General features: G+C 38.0%; 1 protein-coding gene across 19 annotated transcripts in view; it reads left to right on the forward strand.

The window, feature by feature from the left end:
* Positions 1-18562, forward strand: part of Nrxn3 (neurexin 3) — a 1559809-nt gene that overhangs the window by 588606 nt on the left and 952641 nt on the right. For 17 of the 19 annotated variants that reach the window (XR_001235159.1, XR_001235160.1, XM_013517252.1 and 14 more), the window contains 2 exons: positions 8075-8278; positions 14270-14296. Coding sequence is in view for 16 of the 19 variants with exons in the window: in XM_013517252.1 (XP_013372706.1) it covers positions 8075-8278; positions 14270-14296 (231 nt within the window). In the remaining 3 variants the exon portion in view is untranslated. The remainder of the gene's footprint in view (positions 1-8074; positions 8279-14269; positions 14297-18562) is intronic. The other 2 variants (XR_001235161.1, XM_013517257.1) reach the window with 1 other exon arrangement.

Raw genomic sequence — 18562 nt, forward strand, 5'->3', positions numbered from 1 at the left:
TACCAGAGAAAAAAAAAAAAAAAAAAAAAAAAAGAAAATATAGCTAAAATTTGAAGTTTTGCCTTAAAGTGGTAGAGATCATCACCATGATTGCTAATGAAAGAGTCAACGATAATAAATCCATCTCACAGAAACTAAGAGGAGGACTGACAGAATAACAGGCTGCTCCACATAAGAAAAATAATACTTTACCAAAGAGATTGTCCAAACCCGGAAAGTTTTAGAATACAGAACTGAATCTGAGGTTCATGAAGTATGATAAGAATTATATGCAACGGTAATGTAACGTACAGGTAAAGAACATAAGCGGTCACAAATATTAACAAATTACATAACATAACACTAGTAAATTTTGTTTCCAAAGGTGTTATCATAAAACTCACACATTTAACAGATGAAATAACATGACTTAAGAGTAGAGAAACTGTTATTAAAAAAAACATGGTGAGAAAACTGACACTGAAATATACACATGTATATTGAATGTACTTACTCTGAATATATAACAAAGTGTACCTGTGTGTCAGAGGTCCTGCTAAACAGGCATAATCTAAATAATTGTCTAGGACTCAGGACCAGACTCTATTAGATTTAAGGTAGGGTTTAGGACAGTAGAGGTTAAACAATGACATCGGTAGAGGGAAGAGGCACGTGGAATAAAGTCTGGAAGAAACCAGGCACGAGGTTCCAAGTGTCCTCTCCCAGTTGAGTCTCAAAAAGTGCACCTAATTTCTGTAACAGTATTGTGTGATAACACATGTAAAGTGTTGCCAGCCAGGAAGCAATGCTGAAGTCTAGGGTTTTTATGGAAGAACAGCCACATAGGCCTGAGTGCTTGCATGACTGACTTCAGTTACTGATGCTTCAGGCCCTTGAGGGAAAGCTGGTATTACATTGTCATTTACCACCTCTCTAGATGAACTAGTACAGTGTAGCTCAAGGCCCTAGGCATGCACACACTCATCACTCAGAACACTTCGTGCACCCAATTCCCAGGAGCTGCTGCAGGGCCAGTCATCAAAATACACCTTTCTTGGGAAGGTCTAAACTTTGAACAACCCACATCTTTTGAATCATCCTTTTTCTACATAGCATGTGATCAAAATAAGTACCAAAATTTGGAGATGAAGGAGAAATATAAGAAATTGATGTTTTCATTAGAAGACTTAAAATAATGGCATAAAAATTTTCACTGTTAATGTCTTTTATAGATATTGTGAGTTCTAAGCTCCCATTGTAAAAAATTTGAAAATATTTATTTTGTTACCCTCATGCAAAATTAACAAGTTAAAAAGCATATATAGAATTTTCCCATCTTTTAAAGACCTTATATTTATCTGTCTATCTATCTATCTATCTATCTATTTAGAAAATATAGAGAAATATCCTTCCCTGTTTTCAGCAATGGTCATTTTTTGGTGGTGTGATTTGGGAGAAGCTTAATTTTTTCTTTACATGTATCTATATCTCTTAAATTTTAAAATAGTATGTACTATATATAAAATAAAATAATTTTTCCTTAAAAAGAAAAGAATAAGAGACAGGAAATCCATAAATTCCTGAGTCTAGTTTAATATATGGTAGGGAAGTGGCTATCATTTTGCAGGGAATTCAAGCACTGTATAGATAAAAGAAACATAGAAGGTAGATACTATCTTTTTTTTCTTCCTGGATTATTTCTTTAACCCAAGAATCTCATGGAAAACTTTTCTTCGTACTAGCATAGCAAGCTCAATATAACAGTGTGAATTTCTTTAATACAGGGGGCCTCTGACCGCCCGTGAGAAGGTAGCTTTTTTCTTTGGCCTAGAAGATGGCAGTGTACAAAGATGCTGCTGATCACTGAGGTCAAATAACAATAAAGTAACAGGAAAATATCTGAAAATAAGGACAATGTTAGTGGTAAAATGTGTTTTAAAATGTCACAATGATTAAATAACAGCAATTATTTATGCTCTTCTAAAAACAAAAGTGATCCTATATGACAAATGCAAATAATCGTCACTTAGAGCTAAGAAAAATTTTATGGAGAGAGATGTGCGAAACATCTGTAATAGCAAAAATAGAGTATCTTTGGAATTGTTGGTGAAAGAGCTTAGCAGACCTTTTTCTTTGTGAAACAACCACTTAACTGCTGATGATTATCAGATCTTGCACATATATACAAACACACACATTTAAAAGTCTCTGAAAACTGTTCTAAGGATAAATATAAAATAAAGATGTTGATTCAAGAGATCTGCTAAATTTCAGTAGCAAGACTTAGAGCTATGACTTTTAAACCACAACTTGCTCCCATCTGGTACCCTACCTCTCCTGGTTATAGAAGCTTTTCTGCAGGTGAGTGTAGCCAAGACAAGAGCTCTTTCACCCCAGACGGGGCAAGTGATGCTTCTCAACCCTCTCAACTCCATGTTGCAGTGTGAGAAGGTTGGAATGTACCCTGTTCTCCCCAGGCCTTGCTCATGCATCCATGCATCACTCAGAAGTGGACCACTGCTTCTGCACCCAGCTAGGGTGCAATGGAGCAGAAGTTCTGCCCAGGGGAAGATATCTGTTGTAAGAATCAAAAGCCCCACATTTCCTCAGAGTAGTCTGTCTGAAACAGAGCTTAAAGAAGCTCATGGCTAAGGATCTTTAGAAAGCGGTACAGTACAGATCTTGTTGGTAAGCAGTTCAGAAAAAGCAGGTGACTTTATGGTACCAGCAGCAATGAGCAAAATGGCAGACTATCCAGAAGTTTACAATATAGCTTTATAAGTGTGTTCAAATAACTAAGGGAAATTGTGCTTACAGGAATAAAATGGGGTAATAATGACACACCAAATAGTATTAATGAAGGATAAGTTATATACAATGTCTATCTCCAATTGAAAATTTTGGATTTGGAAGGTACAAAAAGTGAAGTAATCTAAATGAGAAATTCATTAGAGATGAGTTTATAAAAGAACCAATACATTTGAAGATAGATCAGTGGAGATTATGTAATCTGAATAGAAGAAAAATTAATAAAGACTAATTTTATCAGAGAAATGTAGGATACCTTTAAGTATATCAACAGATGTAATGGGAGAAATAAAAGGGAGGCAGAAGAAATGTTTAAATTAAATATGAAGACTTCCAGAATTTGATGACCAAGGGTCATCTACATGTCCCAAAAGCTCAAAGACTAGGTTGGGTAAAGACAAGGAGATCTACATCCAGACACATTACTGTGTAATAAAAATGTTGAAAGCCAAACATAAAGAGAAAATATTGAAAGCAGCAAAAGGAAAGCACTCATCATATACAAGGGCACCACAGTGACTTTAGCAGCTGGCATCTCTTCAGGAACAATGGAGGCCATAGGCAGTAGGATGATACTAAAATAGTACACAAAAAATAACTGTTCGTCAGGAAGCCTGTATCCAGCAATACTATCATTCAAACATGAAGGTGAAGTAAAGACATCCCAAAGTAAACAAAAGCAGACTTCATTACTAGCACACTTACCTTATAAGACCTACTAAAAAAACTTTAGGCTGAAAGTGACAGCAGACATTAATTTGAGTTTATGTGGAAAAAATTTAAGACATTATAGTAGAAGTAATTACGTAGGTGATGATGAAAGCGTAATCACACATTTCCTTTTCATTATGCAAATGCATATAATGATATCCATAAAATCACGTTGTTGTACCTATAACATATAGAATTGTCATATATTTGACAAAAAAATCCAAACGAACGAAGCTGTACTGGAAAAAGGAAGTGACACCAGATGGTAACTTGAATCCACAGGAAGAAATGAAGAGTAAGAGATGGTAAATAACTTAGCTTAATTTAAAAATAAAGTACTGCATAAACGTAATTGAGCTCTCTTTCTTCTCTTAGCTTCTTAAAAAGACATTTTTCTAAAGATGTCGTTATAACAATGTATTGTTTGGGTTTTAATATATATATAATATGAGCAATAAATAAAAGGAAGTAGATAAGAGGATAATATAAGAATAAAACTTCTATATTTGAGCTAGAGGTATAGGTTAGTGGTAGAGCAAGTTCAATCACTGGTGCTAAAAAAAGTTCTTATATTTCACTGAAATTAATATAAAGATGAAATAGTAAATTAAGATGTATATTGTAACCTGTAGTGCTATAACTAAGAAAGTAGCTCTAAAAATTTTGTTAAATATCATTCAGAAATTAAAATAGGATTCTACAAAAAATTCACTTAAGCCAAAAAGAGGTAGTAAGGGATAAAAATAAAAATGAAAGAGGGGAACTACTTAAACACTATTAGATTAATATCCCCTGGTATAGTCACTCAATATTCAATAATCTGATGGATTTATATATTGAATAACTTTCCCTTATTAGACTCATTTCCCCATAAAATTAAGATTCTGGTCATGATAGTCCTTATGTTTTTGAATTTTTTAAGAAAATTAATATGGGGACAGAGTTTATTTCAGGTATTTCCTGTATTAAATTTTCTGCTTCAGTGTATTCTCCTAAAATATTTGGTTAATAATAGAACTCATAGAGATGCACAGCTAGGGGTGCACGATGAGATACACACTTTATCTCAACCGTTCATTTCCATATTCAACCTGATATTTATTCTTTGATACCACCAATATTGATGTAAAAAGATGCATTAATTTATGTGTATGCTCTGCCACACACATATTCAGAAGAATAAAAACAGCCAGTAAATTTGGAATGCGTAAAACAACCATTCCATGTCTGAATATCCTAATATCTTTTGAAGAGAAATCTGCTTATATGTAGTTGTATACAGAAGATACATAGTATGATTAATGGTGCTCATAATTACACAGATACACACAGCATTGTGCATATTTATTTAGGACAATATGCTATGAGGCAATAAATGTGTCATCTATGTTTATATACATTTGTATGTACATAATATATAACTTATATAAGTTTAGATAATGACATATGTATACGTGTACAAACACATACACACACACACACACACACACACACACACACACACTGAAGAATACTCTTTAATGTGAAGCATTATAAATGTGCTCTACTGCTTAAAAACTTGTGATCTGAATGAGCATGGTGGTACATACCTGTAATCCCAACACACCAAGAGGCTGAGGCAGGAGGATTGCAAGTTGAAGCCCAGACTTCGTAACATAGAAGTTTAGTGAGCCCCTATCTCAAAAAGGGGGAAGGCTAGATATGTAGTTCAGTGTAAAGGCCCTGGGTTCAGTCCCTAGCACCACAGAAAAAGAGAGAAAAGAAAAAGAAAAAAGAAACCTGGATGTGTTCCTAGCATAGTCCTCTGACAATTTGGCAGATGGTTGAACACATAGTCTCAAGAATTAGAGTGGATTCAGCTGGCAATTCTGCCATTTAGTAGATGTGTTACCTGGTAGTTAAAATGTAACAATATTGTCCTTCCTCATGGTCTTCTTGAGGTTTAAGTGACTTCTTAATTCATGTAAAGTTCTAGAAAGTACCAGGAAAACAGTAAGTGCTCAGTACATTTTTAGCTACCACTCTGATCTTTTGATTCTGCTCTTCCAGGGGATAAAATCATTCCTTTCACATCTGGAGCACATGTTAAATTTAGATGGTATTTCTCATCTAAGAACAGATCTTTGTAATATTGCAATGGCAGGGAGAAACACCGAAACGACACCAAGGGTTTGGAGGCAGATTTATTTACATCAACAGACACTGATGGGGATAATTCCCAGAATATCAGGCCCTGAACTCTGGTGGTCTAGGGCTTATATGAGAGAAGCAAGCAGGAGGTACAGAGGCAGAATGCCTTGTCAGTTGGGGATGGGTTTACATAATGTGTATCACAGTGACCAGCTGTTTCTAAGAGACAGGAGCAACAGGAACTGGAACAGGAACTATTACCTGGGCAACTAACAAGCTGAAGTATTCTGGCTGGGGGGCCATTTTCTGTCACAATATGCCTTTAATTGTGATGGAGACAGCAGTTGTTGCACTTTTACCTGATCTTACAGTTTGAAAACTCTAATATACAGCATGGTATGGTTTTGCCTGAAGAGTGATTGCTTTCCAAAAATCTGAATTGGGTGAAATTATATTTCATAGACCTTTTGTAAGCTATGTAAATAGCGTAAGGGTGCAGTCAGCCTGCTGCTTGTCTCTACCTGTCCTGATTCCTTCTGTACATCAAAGCAGGGACCTTCCTCTCCTTTCTCTTTTCTTCACTGTTACATCCTTAACATCTACAAGTGTTCCTGATACACAGCAAGAAACAAATGTTCCACAAAATCTTCTGAAAAGTCTCAACTATTCACCCTCCCAGAAGCTACCAAAGTCCATTGATTTATCCCAGTGTCACACTATCTTTATGCAATTGCAGTTAAAGGCAAGTCCTCCTTTGGCATCTATGGGGGATTTGCCCCAGGACACCCTGGATAGCAAAATCCATGAATACTCAAATCTCTTACATAAATGATGTAGGGTTTGGATATAACCTACACATATGTTTCTGTACACCTTAGATATTCGCTAGATTGCTTATAATACTAAATACACTGTGAACACTATGTAAATAGTTGTTCTACTGTATTATTTAGGAAATAATGACAGAAAACAATCTGTATATGTTGAGTGCAGATCAGGTTTTAAAAAATATTTTAAATCCATGGTTGGTTGAATCCACAGAGATAGATCCTGTGAATACAGAAGGTCAATTGTACTTCCCAAAGCAAATGTCTTATGTTCCTATTAAATTAGTAGTTATCTGAAAATCTCTCTTCTTTCCTCTTTTATATTACAGAGATTCATCTAATTTATGTGTTAAATCTGATGCTATCACTTCTTTCTTTTCATATTCCACCCATCCTCCAGAAATGCGCACTCTTCCCTATGTGCTTTATGCAGCTGTATCCCACAGCCCCTCTCCTCTGAATGCCACTGGCTTTATGCCTCACCCATATTTGTAGTCATTTTTGCATTCTAATAGTTATGCGTACATGCTGTATCTCCTTATAGAATAGGAGCCATGTCTGTTTTACCTGTCTATTCTCTATAGCACAAGTAGTAACTATTTGTCAGCAGCAAATATTTAATAAGGACCCTACTCAGTGCCAAATGCTCACCCCAGTGACAGGCTGGCTTCCTAGATAATTTTCTTCATGTGTTCTCTGAAGATATTTGCCAAACGGATGATTAAACAAGCATACATGTTGAGTATCATGGTGCTGCAAAACAGCTTTTGGATCTGGTATATATATAATGGGTCAAAATCTGGGCTGTGTGACTTTGGGATGATAATTTCCTCCTCTAAGAACCATGGTTTCCTTGATTGAAAATTGCAATAGTTGATTCACATGATAGCACTGAGATGACCACCAGGGGGTGAGGGTTGGGGTCTCCTAAACAAAGTGCTTGGAATGTATGAAATGTATGAGATGCAAGGATTTTCTTCTTTCTTTGTAGAAGCTCCATTTTAATAAAAAGAAAATGAGTTTCCTAAAAATGCCACTAGCATTAAAAATGCCACTGTTGGTCTAATTCTGGCTTGAAGGATCTATGAATGATCTCAACACCTTTCACGGTGCCTGGGCACAAGGGATACCATGGACACCAACTTGATGCTGCAGCCTCTTTCTCCCAATTCTCTGGGAAAGATATTTGTTGATTCTAGTAGTTATATACTGTTGCTCTCCTACTTTTCATGAAAATACTTTGGAGTGCAGTGATGTTTTTTGTACATTTGTTTTATTTACAGTATACAGAATTGCAGTTACTATTTGGGGGGGCATTGTCCCTTTTGCAAAATACCTTCCCACCCATTATTTAATTTGGTATCCTTGACAGGTCTGTGAGCAACCTAGGACAGGCATGACCTTGGAAAGTGAGGAAGTAGAGCCTTCCGTTTTAAATTGTCCAAGGTCACATTTGGACCTTGAGTGGGACAATTAAAAATTAAATTAAAAAGCAGAGCATCAGGGTGTCAATTAAGCTCAAGTCACCTGGTATTTTTTCTCCTCAACCTCGATGCAAAGGGCTATTGGAAACTTCAGCATTCTCTGTCCTAACTGTTTCATCCATTCTTCTTTGGCAGAGGCATCCATCCTGAGCTATGACGGCAGCATGTACATGAAGATCATCATGCCCATGGTCATGCACACCGAGGCAGAGGACGTGTCCTTCCGTTTCATGTCCCAGCGAGCTTACGGGCTCCTGGTGGCTACTACCTCCAGGGACTCTGCGGACACACTGCGTCTGGAGCTGGACGGGGGACGAGTCAAGCTCATGGTTAACTTAGGTATCGTGTGCAGGACCCTACGCCATTCTGTTTGGGCTTGTCTTCCCTTTCTTTTCTGATTTTCATTGGTTTGATTGAACTGTTATTTGAAAGTTAGCTGCTCACCTATTGTTTCATAGACCAAGGATGAAACCCAACAGCAACAAAAATCTTCTCTTTGTTTCTGCATGAGGTTTTGATGTCAATTTCTGGTTTCTGACAGTGGTGGTTTCTTTACTAGATTATTTGTTTTCTAAGTTTCCTTTCTTCGTTTTTTTGGAATCGTTTAGCTTTGTGTAAAACACGCTACTTTGGCCCATCTTTTGATCAATCATATTCCCATTACTCCAACTCCTTGGTCGCCACTCAAAACAGTTCACTGGTGAGGGCAACAAGGCAGGAGGTGAGGCAGAATGGGAGGGCAGGGCGGTGAGAGTAGGCAGAATGGTGAGAACCAATCCGCATGAGCAGGATGAGAAGGGCATAGTGTCTGGCTCTCCCGTGATGATTCAGACAGGGATTCTGGTGGCCCTGAGGACACGGGGGCCTCTTTATGCATTCTCCTATCGGGTTGTTTCTGTTATTTCACTAGACAAAGCATTCTCTGCTTCTAGAGTCCTTGTATGGAAGGAAAATATGCCTCCTGACAAGTGTCCCATTTTCCTTCCTGACATGTTCAAGAGCCTCTCCCAGCCCTTTCTGTGACAGTTGTGGCCTCATGCTTAGCAGTCATTGTACTCCTCATAGAATATATATGCTTATATTTAGACTTGAAAATCATAACAACTTCAAATTTGTCAGTTTATTGGGGCAGGATCTGCTCTTTCACTGCAGTTACCCAAAATGAATACTTTGGAGATTCTCCTCATATGGCCTAGCACCCTCTCCTGCCCCTGACTCTGTTTATTGGGATTCCAGCTGATTTTCTTTGGAGAATGGGGACCTATTGGTTTTTTGGAAGAAACAAGTGATTGTTATTTCTGCTTTTTCCACTCAGCAGAAAGTGCCCAGTGCTGACAGGATTAGTGACACAGCTGAGTCCAAACGCTCTGAGCTAATGGATTTATTTGGATAGGTAGAATATATTTGGCTACAGAGTCCTTTCATAACAGTTCTAATGGAACAGCTTGTTAGAGGTCCAGAGGTGACATGATAGACAAATGTACCAGATATGAGATCATAAAAAGCCCTAGCTGGTGGAAAGGCAGGATTTTGAATCCATACCAGTCTTATCTGCTTGCAGGTCAACTGGTCACACTTTCAAAATGCCTACACTGTAGTTCTAAAATCTGTAGGACACAGAGGACTGTTTTGAGCAGTGACTCATTTAGTTACGTCTTTTATTTTCCTTCCAGTTTGCAGCTTTTACAACATTGTGCCCTTTCTCTTGCCCAATTTCATTTGGTTTTTGTTGTTAAAGTAACTGTTCGTTTTCTTTTGTTTGTGTATGTGTGTGTTCGGTTATTTTCTTTTGGTGTATTTTTTCTTTGTGTGTTCTTGAGTTTACAATCCTCCCTACATCCACCATGGTAAATCAAAAGATGGTATTCAACCCTTCAAAGGCCCAAAGCCTGCGGCCCGCATAGCAAACAGCCTTGAGAACAGAGAGTACTGAGCAGCCGACAGGGCTGGCATCCCCTGTCCCTCTATCTCTTCCTCCCTATACCTTCCCCCACTCAAGTCAACTAGCATTAAGTGTACATTATCCAAGCTGGCACCCGGTAGCCAAATGCCTACTTCTCTGACAAGCAGCAGAAAGAATGAATAAAAGAGAACAGCAGAGCCAAAAACATAAAACAAAACCAAAACTCAGACACAACCCCCCACCTAACTCACAGAAGAAGGAAGATGAATATAATCTCTAGTGCTGAACCTGATAAAAGTAAGAGAGAGACATACATATGAGGCTGAGTCAGCGTCATGGGGTTCTGGAAGGACCCACGCTGTGTGTATAAACAGATAATTTGCTTTTCCACATGATACGTTGTTGTTTAAAGATCAGAAAGTCAGCTGTGATTGTTCTCACATCTTAGAAGAAAAAGCTAAGGGCAGAGGGGAGGATAAAAGGAGACAATCAGTAAAGGCAGAGATAGCATGATCTCCTCTTTTCTTCTCTCTCTCCCCTTTCTCCTCTCTCCTCTCTCCCTGTCTCATTCCTTCCCTTCCCCCTCCCTATTCTTTCCCTCTCATAAACGCTGACACACAGACACCCGAGTTAGTCACAGATCCCATGTGTATTCCTAGAAGCATACTTTTTCTATTTTAAACTGTAGCTAAATTCTGGGATATATTCTTTTCCTAGGCACATATTTTTTGCCTTTTCACACACCATCAGTCAGACTCCCCTCATACTGAAATATCTTTCACAAAAGAGTTAGCCCCTCCTTAGAGAGGATTGTGCTCCTTCAAAAGCAATAGTTGTTTCTTTTTCCTCTAAAGGGCATTGTTCATCCCAATGACTGGTTTGAGTTTATTTAACTTTCTTTCAAACCTGACATGGAGAACTAGACTGAAAATCCTGTGCTTGTATATGAAGAACTCTTCATATTCATGCCTTATTCAAATGTTCTCCCACCCGGTCCTAAATGGACCCTTCCAGAAATACTGTCTTTCTCTTTGCCAAAACTTTACATTTCCTTTTGTCTTCATTATAGAAGAAAACATCTCTAAGGAGAGTTTACATCCAAAAGCATTCCCTCAAAACTTCAAATGATCACTTTGGCTTTTTACTGCATTTAAGTTGCATCTTTTTTATAGCACGCCAACAAATGATAGCTCAATTTATTTGACTTTGCTCAGACCTATAAACTCATGATAGTAAAGCCTAGTATCTGTCTCTCTGATGTAACCTATCTGTTAAATGTCAAGGCTAGTACTGCAGCAGGTGTGAGAAACATCTGACACCACACAGCATGTTTGTAAAAGTTGTCAATTCAGCTATTGATCCACCATATTTTGCTCCCTGAGTACTAAAAGATAGAACAATATTTTATTATTACAGTACATTTAAAGATCTAAAAGACTTCATGTTATTTTAATCTCACAACAATTTTGTATGATGAATGAAAGTGTTCCTATACTTCCTTTCAGATGTGAAACAAAGAAAAAAATATATAGCCTTGAAGACTTATATTAGAAGTAGCAAAGCCAAGACTACAATGCATGTCTCTAAACTGCTAAATCTTCATGGATTATCTGTTACTTCTACAGATAAATATTGTAGATCAGTGATGTGCAGGTCTTAATGACTTCAAAGTGCTTTCATGATAGTGATTTTTGAAACATGCATAGAGGGAATCTCTTTTTCCTTCATGCTTAGTTTGAATTGAGCCACACTACAGAAAGGTCAGTTAATGCGGGCTGAAGCCTGCAGGATTCTCAGCAGAGTACTGGGGTCACATTTTCCCTCCCTCTGAGGCAGAGTTATGTGGTTTGATTAACTGCATTTGAATTCTGCAGATCTTATCTCTCTAGACTTGTTGACTATGTTTTGCATTATTGAAAGTGTACGCCTTTTAGAAACATTAATCTCTTCTGTGTTCAGCCCCAAACTTACTAATATGGAAAATAGTCATTTCTCCTCATTTATTGAAATAAAACAAAAATCTAAATAAAACTAGACAGCGCACACACACACACACACACACACACACACACACACACACACAGATACCTTAAGTGGCATGGCAAAACTCAGACAGATTTTTTCAAGCAGAGAGAAAACTCTGGCTTCTCTGCAGACGGATCTTAAGAAAATGACTTTCCCTAGTCAATTCCCCTGGCTAATTTTTTTCTTTAGAATATATACCTCAGTAGTAAAGCACCCCTTAGAGTTTTTGAAGAAGAGGCTGGGGTAGAATTTTGACTTATTTTCAGGTGAAGTAACAAAGTACTTCTTCATGTCTTGACTTAAACATATTGCTGCCATTTTGAAAGTCCTAAGCATTCACCTTGTTTCAAAGGGACCATTCACAACACATGAAACCACTGACTGTCCCAGAAGGATCGAGCCCAACCCAGCACCTTTCCCTAGACCAGATTCTTGTCTAATACTAATAAAATCCTCCACTGCACAGAGACCAAAGAAAAAATCCACTCCTTGTTGGCAGTCCTTGGGTTTGTGTCTTTAGGTTCACTCTTTCTCTTTTCCTTTGTCCTGAGCATGCACAGATATGTTTCCCCTCCTTCATAAAACAGGAAAGGACGTTTCCCTAGTTTTGAGTAACAGTAGGTGCAACCAATACCTGAACACCCTCCTCCTCTCTGCCTGCCCTCTCTGTCTCTGTCCTCCCAGGGGCATGGCCTCCTCTGTCTGGTGATCGTACCAGTTGCTCCAGGGCTGTTTGCTCCCACTTTTCTGTTGCGGTTGACGACACATGACAAACCTAACCGCACGAAACTGAACCCAGATTTTTCTCAAGAGATGTTTCTTCTGGGGAACTAACAAGCTACCTGCCTCCTTCCTCAGAATGATTGGGTGCTACAAATTGCTCCTATCTGAATTTCACATAGTTTCATTCTGCCTTGTTGGTTGCCAGTGGTTTTATTTTTCAATTGCTCACTTAAAATAATCTACTTTGGGAAATACAGATGGTGGCATTATCCTCCACTCGTCCTCTGAAAACTATTGGGCCAACCTTAACCAGAAGGACAGTACAGTTTGTAACTGAATTTTTCCTTCTACTATTCCTCCTTTCCTCTGTCATTTGACATCTATTTTCTATTGAGATTCCTACCATCATAAATCAACCTTATGTCCAAATGAACAGGTTGGTTACAATTCACTGAGACACTCCTCGAAGCATTTCTGCCCAGTCCCCTAGTAACTCCCACTGACTGTGTTCTGGGATCTTTGTGGTGTGTGCCTATGGCTCTCAAGAAGAGGTTAATAAAACCATAGACACTCTAACCTCTGGCACAGAACACCTTGTCTAGTTATCAACACTGGGCAATTAGACTTTTTTTCCTTTTATCCCATTGAAACAAATAAAACTAGAACAAAAGAATTTTCTCCCCTTGAGATGCAGAATCACGAAGTAAAACAGGCAGGATGTCAAAGGTGTCCACAACCTCCCCCACACACGCCTGCCCTGCCTTCTCCCTGAATGCTGTGGGCACCTGATTCTGTCTGGCATTCAGGCAGGAAGACAGAGATAGGCTTGTGAATGGGTAGGTCTGGAAGCCTTTGAAATAACAGCAGTCAGAAAAGCCAGTCACCTGTGATGGCATTTTACAACTCCTTTGCCCTACACCCAATGACCCCACCTCTCTAAAATCTGGGATGGGTGTTTGTGCGGTTAGCTGTTTGCAAGTGGCCATTTTATGACAGGAAATGACCGGGTGGTATTAACCCTTTTCTTATCTCCATGGGTGATGGCAAATTTGCAAATTTTAATAGCATTTGGGGCCCAACCTAAGGAGAGGGTGGGGGGAGTTTGTCAGAAAAAGAGAAAGGGTTCAATACTACCCTGAGAAACTTTAACAACAGATTTTTAAAAATTGATATAAGGTATCAGACTGGTGATATATCTTTGAAGCACTAACTGTGTTAATACTACTTCTAAAGATAAATTTTAAGAAAATAAATGTAGAGGGAAATATAATCTGCATTTGGTGGGGGAATTTTTTCCTAATTTTCTAAGTTTAACAAAATTAATATTTTAATATCCAGGTTTGAAATACTTCATAAAAATGAATAGACTTTTTGGGGAAAAAAAAAACATGCTTGGTGTCTATTGTGGATATATATGTATACCAGTATATATCTCTATACATATGTGTATATATATATGTGTGTGTGTGTATATATATATGTATTCAATTTTACTAAATAATATACTGTACATATACACCCACCCTTAAACTTGTACATGCTGTATATATATATATATAAAATGGCCACATTTCTTGCGTGTGTCTGTCCCCGGAAGGGTGGACTGATTGTTTTTGGATGTCTGCAGCTGTTACCTTGAAGGATGCAATTTCATCTTTCATTTATTTTTCCCCATCTAGACTGTATCAGGATAAACTGTAACTCCAGTAAGTTTTCCCTCAAGTTTCATTTTGTTCTTAAAAAAAGAAAAGAAAAACTGACTTTATTTTGTTTACTGTTTTATGAGCTGTTTTTTGGTTTGAATTATTTTATTTTTTAGACAGTGGATTTGGGGGGTAGGTGCTGGGGTTGGCAAGATGGAGGGCTGGGGTGATGGTCCAGGGCTGAGCATGGCTTGGGTTGTGTTTCCAGAATCGGGGCAGGTCCTCTCTTCTTTCCTTGCATTTCTTCTTTATGCAGAAAAGGAGGAGAGGGCGTGTGAATAATGAAATAATGGGAAAGTGAATGAAATAGTAATGTGTTGTCTTTGGGAAGTAACCCTGGAGTGAACAGAAAGCTTTAGAGCAACCAACATGCACTTCTTCACTACCAAAAATGGCAGAGGATAAAAAGCAAAGCTCATGACCCAGAGGTGGCTGCCAACTCTGACATTTCTTTCCTGGCATTTATCACTGTAGGGGGCTCTTAGGAGAGTGGATAAAGCATTGTTCTTGGTGATGATGCAACATTTTAACCAAAGACTTGAGACACACTCTGTCTCTCCATTCAGATTTCCTAGTTCTTGAAGAAGGGTCTTCATACAGTACAGTCTGAAAACTGCTCATGTATTTCTTCCTCTGCTTTAGAAATGAGGACCAACTGGAGCCAGTGAGAAAGGGAAAGAAAAAGATAAATAGAAAAGATAGTAATGATGGAAACAATAAATCTAGATGATGAAAAGAGAAAATAATATGCTGTGAGTCCTTTAGCATATTAGACTAATTAATACTAACTTCTATAACAAACTGTCCTAAAATTTCAGTGGGTCAAACAAAAGAAAGACATTTTTTCTTATCCAGGCGAGGTCTAATGCCAACCAATCAGATTTACCAGATAGCTCCTTTCAAAGAAGTAATTCAGAGGTTTAGTTCTCTTTTGTGAGGTTGGTCCATTGCCTTGGAGATTTTTACAGCTATAACCTCCAGGAAAATAGCTTGATAGACCTGCAGAATGATTCATCTCTTTACCTGAAAGTGACATACATCACTTCCGCTCATATTTATTTGCCAAACATGAAACCATCCTAAATGCAAAGGAAGCTGGGAAATGTAGTCTTCCACTGTACAGAGGAAAAGACAATTGGATTAGGTGAGTGTCAGGCACATACCATCATATCTTGGTTCTTTCCTTGCTAGAGTCTTTCTGTAGGAACAAAAACAGAAACAAAAGGAAATAATCAAACTTATACACTGTATTTACTTGTTAGTTCCATCTTATTAAATCTTGTACAGATGCTAGTTCAGCCTTCTTTCTTGGTGGTAGATATCATGTCTAATAAAGCACAATCCTACTCTTTGTGGGCAAATGTTCCATATAAAACTTTTTAAAAGAAAATCTATATAAACAACTATTTCCTGAAGTTCTTTATGCATGTCTTGGTATTACTTTCAGCTATTTTAAGCAGTGTCCTATTCTGCTGTTTAAATATTTTTCATTAGCCAGAATTTTCTCATGAGATTTAGATCATTAAAAGCTTAATTGAGGGCTGGTAATTTAGCTCAGCAGCAAAGCGCCTGCCTGGCAAGCACAAGGTCGTGAGTTCAGTTCCCGGTACCGGAGAAAAACAAAAACAAAAACAAAAAAAAAAAAAAAGAAAGCTTAATTGAAGCATCCCTACTCTTCAAAGTGTGGAGTTTTCTGGAGTTTCCCTAGCATTATTAGCACATGTTCTTGAAGTAAATTTTATTTGTTGATTTATAGTAAGAGCTTAAGTTGAAACCAAAAGGGTAGGTTATACAGAAAACTCAAATAAGTGTATATCCTTAAGAAAAAATAAGAACTCAAAGACATTTCTTTTTATTGACTGTGTTCTCTATGAAATCCCTAGCATTATTAGCACATGGATGGAATAATTTGTGAAGATTACACAATTAAAGTAGGAGACAAGATATGTACAGTAATTAAAACTTCTGTCACGTTCTTCTTATTGACTTTCCTTCAGAATCCTTGGCTTGACTAGTCACCGAAACTCAAGATGCTTCTGTGAAAGCAATGCAGGTCCTTGCTTTTACTCATCGTCAACTAAGTGAACAGGCAATAAGATTGTTGTGCAGTTTGTATTTGAGAGGGAAGAGGCTTTTTCCTCACCCTTGTCCTCTGCTGTTATTTTGACAGGAGTCAGAGGTTATCGTCCTTAATATTGAAACAACTTCATTTGTTCTTCTTGAAGGGTCATAACAACAATAAACCTGGGTCAAATTTGAATTAAGTTTTTGAACTTTAGTAACTTGTTTTAGGAGGCCTCTCTTCTGAAAAGTTACACATGTAAAATATGAATGACACCAGCTATTGTTTGTTGTTGCCGTTGTTCATCTGCCAGGAAGTAGTGTTGTGGGAAACAGCTGTTTCCAAGGACTCATGGGGCACTTGTTAGTGAAGAGAAGAGCAGGAGAAACAGGGCTGCTCTCCCTGGGCGAGGAGAAGACAACTGGCTGAGAAGGAGGGCAGTCTTGGGACAAAAGCAGTCTTCTGACTAGTGTCCTCCTCAGGCTGTGCAGGGCGGCCCTCCCATCAGTGATTGGTCTGTTCCAGGCTAAGGGTTTCCTACCGAGAAGCAGCAATAATTTCTTATCATCCTCTCTGCTTGGCTCCCTTTCTTCACTTTTCTCAATACTGTGTCTTTCCCCATAATACCACTCCTGCATTCCAAATCCTCCGAGAGTACCACACCACGCACCCTCCCTACCTCCTACCACCAACCATGTTAGAGTGTGCAAAAGAAGTTCTTTGGTTGAACTGAGTTTACTTGGTTCATCTGGAAAAACATGTTTAAAGATCTTAACAAAGAAGCTTCAATAGAGAGCTTATTTTTAAAATGCAAATGAGCAACAGAGCTGGCAGTCACCGTGGTGGATTGAACTCCAGGTTGACCTGGAATTCTGCTAATGAAACCAGAGGTGCTTTCTGGAGAATTTCTGGAAGAAATCACCTTTTCCTATGGTCCCGGTTATATGAAGATGACAGTAGCGTTTGAGGTATGCAGTTCTAAAAACAGGTATGATATGCTTGATGGTTTTGGGTGCTTGCTGAAATGAAAGTATGGAAATTTTGTGGTCTGTTTTCCTTGTTTGATTGTGACTTTGCCCTATGACTTCATTCTGATTCAAGCCATGTACAGTATGAATGAATGTAATTAACTCACTAATTTAATACCTATAGTACAATTAAATAGAGTGACCATATATTATCAAATATTAATTTCTCTGCTTTTCAAACTTTTCTTCCTCTCAGAGACTAGCTTCTCTGTGTTGTGGCCATTTTCTTATTCTTCCTAAAAAGAAAGATTACTATATATGGCAAAGGAACTGTGAGTTAGTGGATAGGCTTCATTATTCAGGTATACTGAGAAAGCCTTTCACTAATTACTTTCATCCTGAGGTCTTACTAATTTACCTGTAACAAGGCTCATTTTTCTCTTTTTAAAATATAGATGAAAAAAGAAATAAAGTAACATATATACATATATATTTATATACATATATACATATATACCTCAAGACCAGCTCCAGTGATCTGTATGCCTGACATGTACTCTGACAGCTTCATATCATCACAGATGTGCACAGTATCAAGGACGTCTCAAAGTAGAATCACAAGGATTTGCTCTCCCCAGATCATCTCTCCGATGGCCACTGGCATTTACTTGACTCTTCCTCCTCTTAGGCCACCTTGCTTGGTTCCTTGCTTCCATTTTTCCTTTTAGCTTCTCTGTCTTTAGTTTCTAAGAAGATCCCATTTCCAGTGTTTTGGCAAAATCCACAGTCTGTGATTGGTAGCTCTTACTCCATTTAGGTGTAGCTTGGTCAGCTACAAATTGGTTATGCTAGAATTTGGTTTTTTCCTCTTTCTTCTCTCTCTGATCTGTCTCTAGTGTCAGAATATATGATTTCATCTGAGGACCTGGTTGCCTGAGTCCCCCACACAGGATTCATTTGGCTCATCCCACTAACCTAGGAACTCTTGCTTCATACCAACTAAGAAGCCTGTTTTTTTTTTTTTTTTTTTAACTGAGAAATCTTTCTAGAAGGAAATTATAGAACTCTCTTTGGTATCTATCCCAAGAGTTCAATAACCACAGCTATTAGTCAGTCATCTTATTAGAATTTAGTGGAGATAGAAAATCACAAACAGGGTCTCACGTACAATAATACATCACACATCTAACTTTGAACATCATTCCTGAAATTTTCTATCTTTATACTGAATGATTATAC

Source organism: Chinchilla lanigera, unplaced genomic scaffold (assembly GCF_000276665.1).
Source record: "Chinchilla lanigera isolate Chin_1 unplaced genomic scaffold, ChiLan1.0 scaffold00037, whole genome shotgun sequence".
NCBI lineage: Eukaryota > Metazoa > Chordata > Mammalia > Rodentia > Chinchillidae > Chinchilla > Chinchilla lanigera.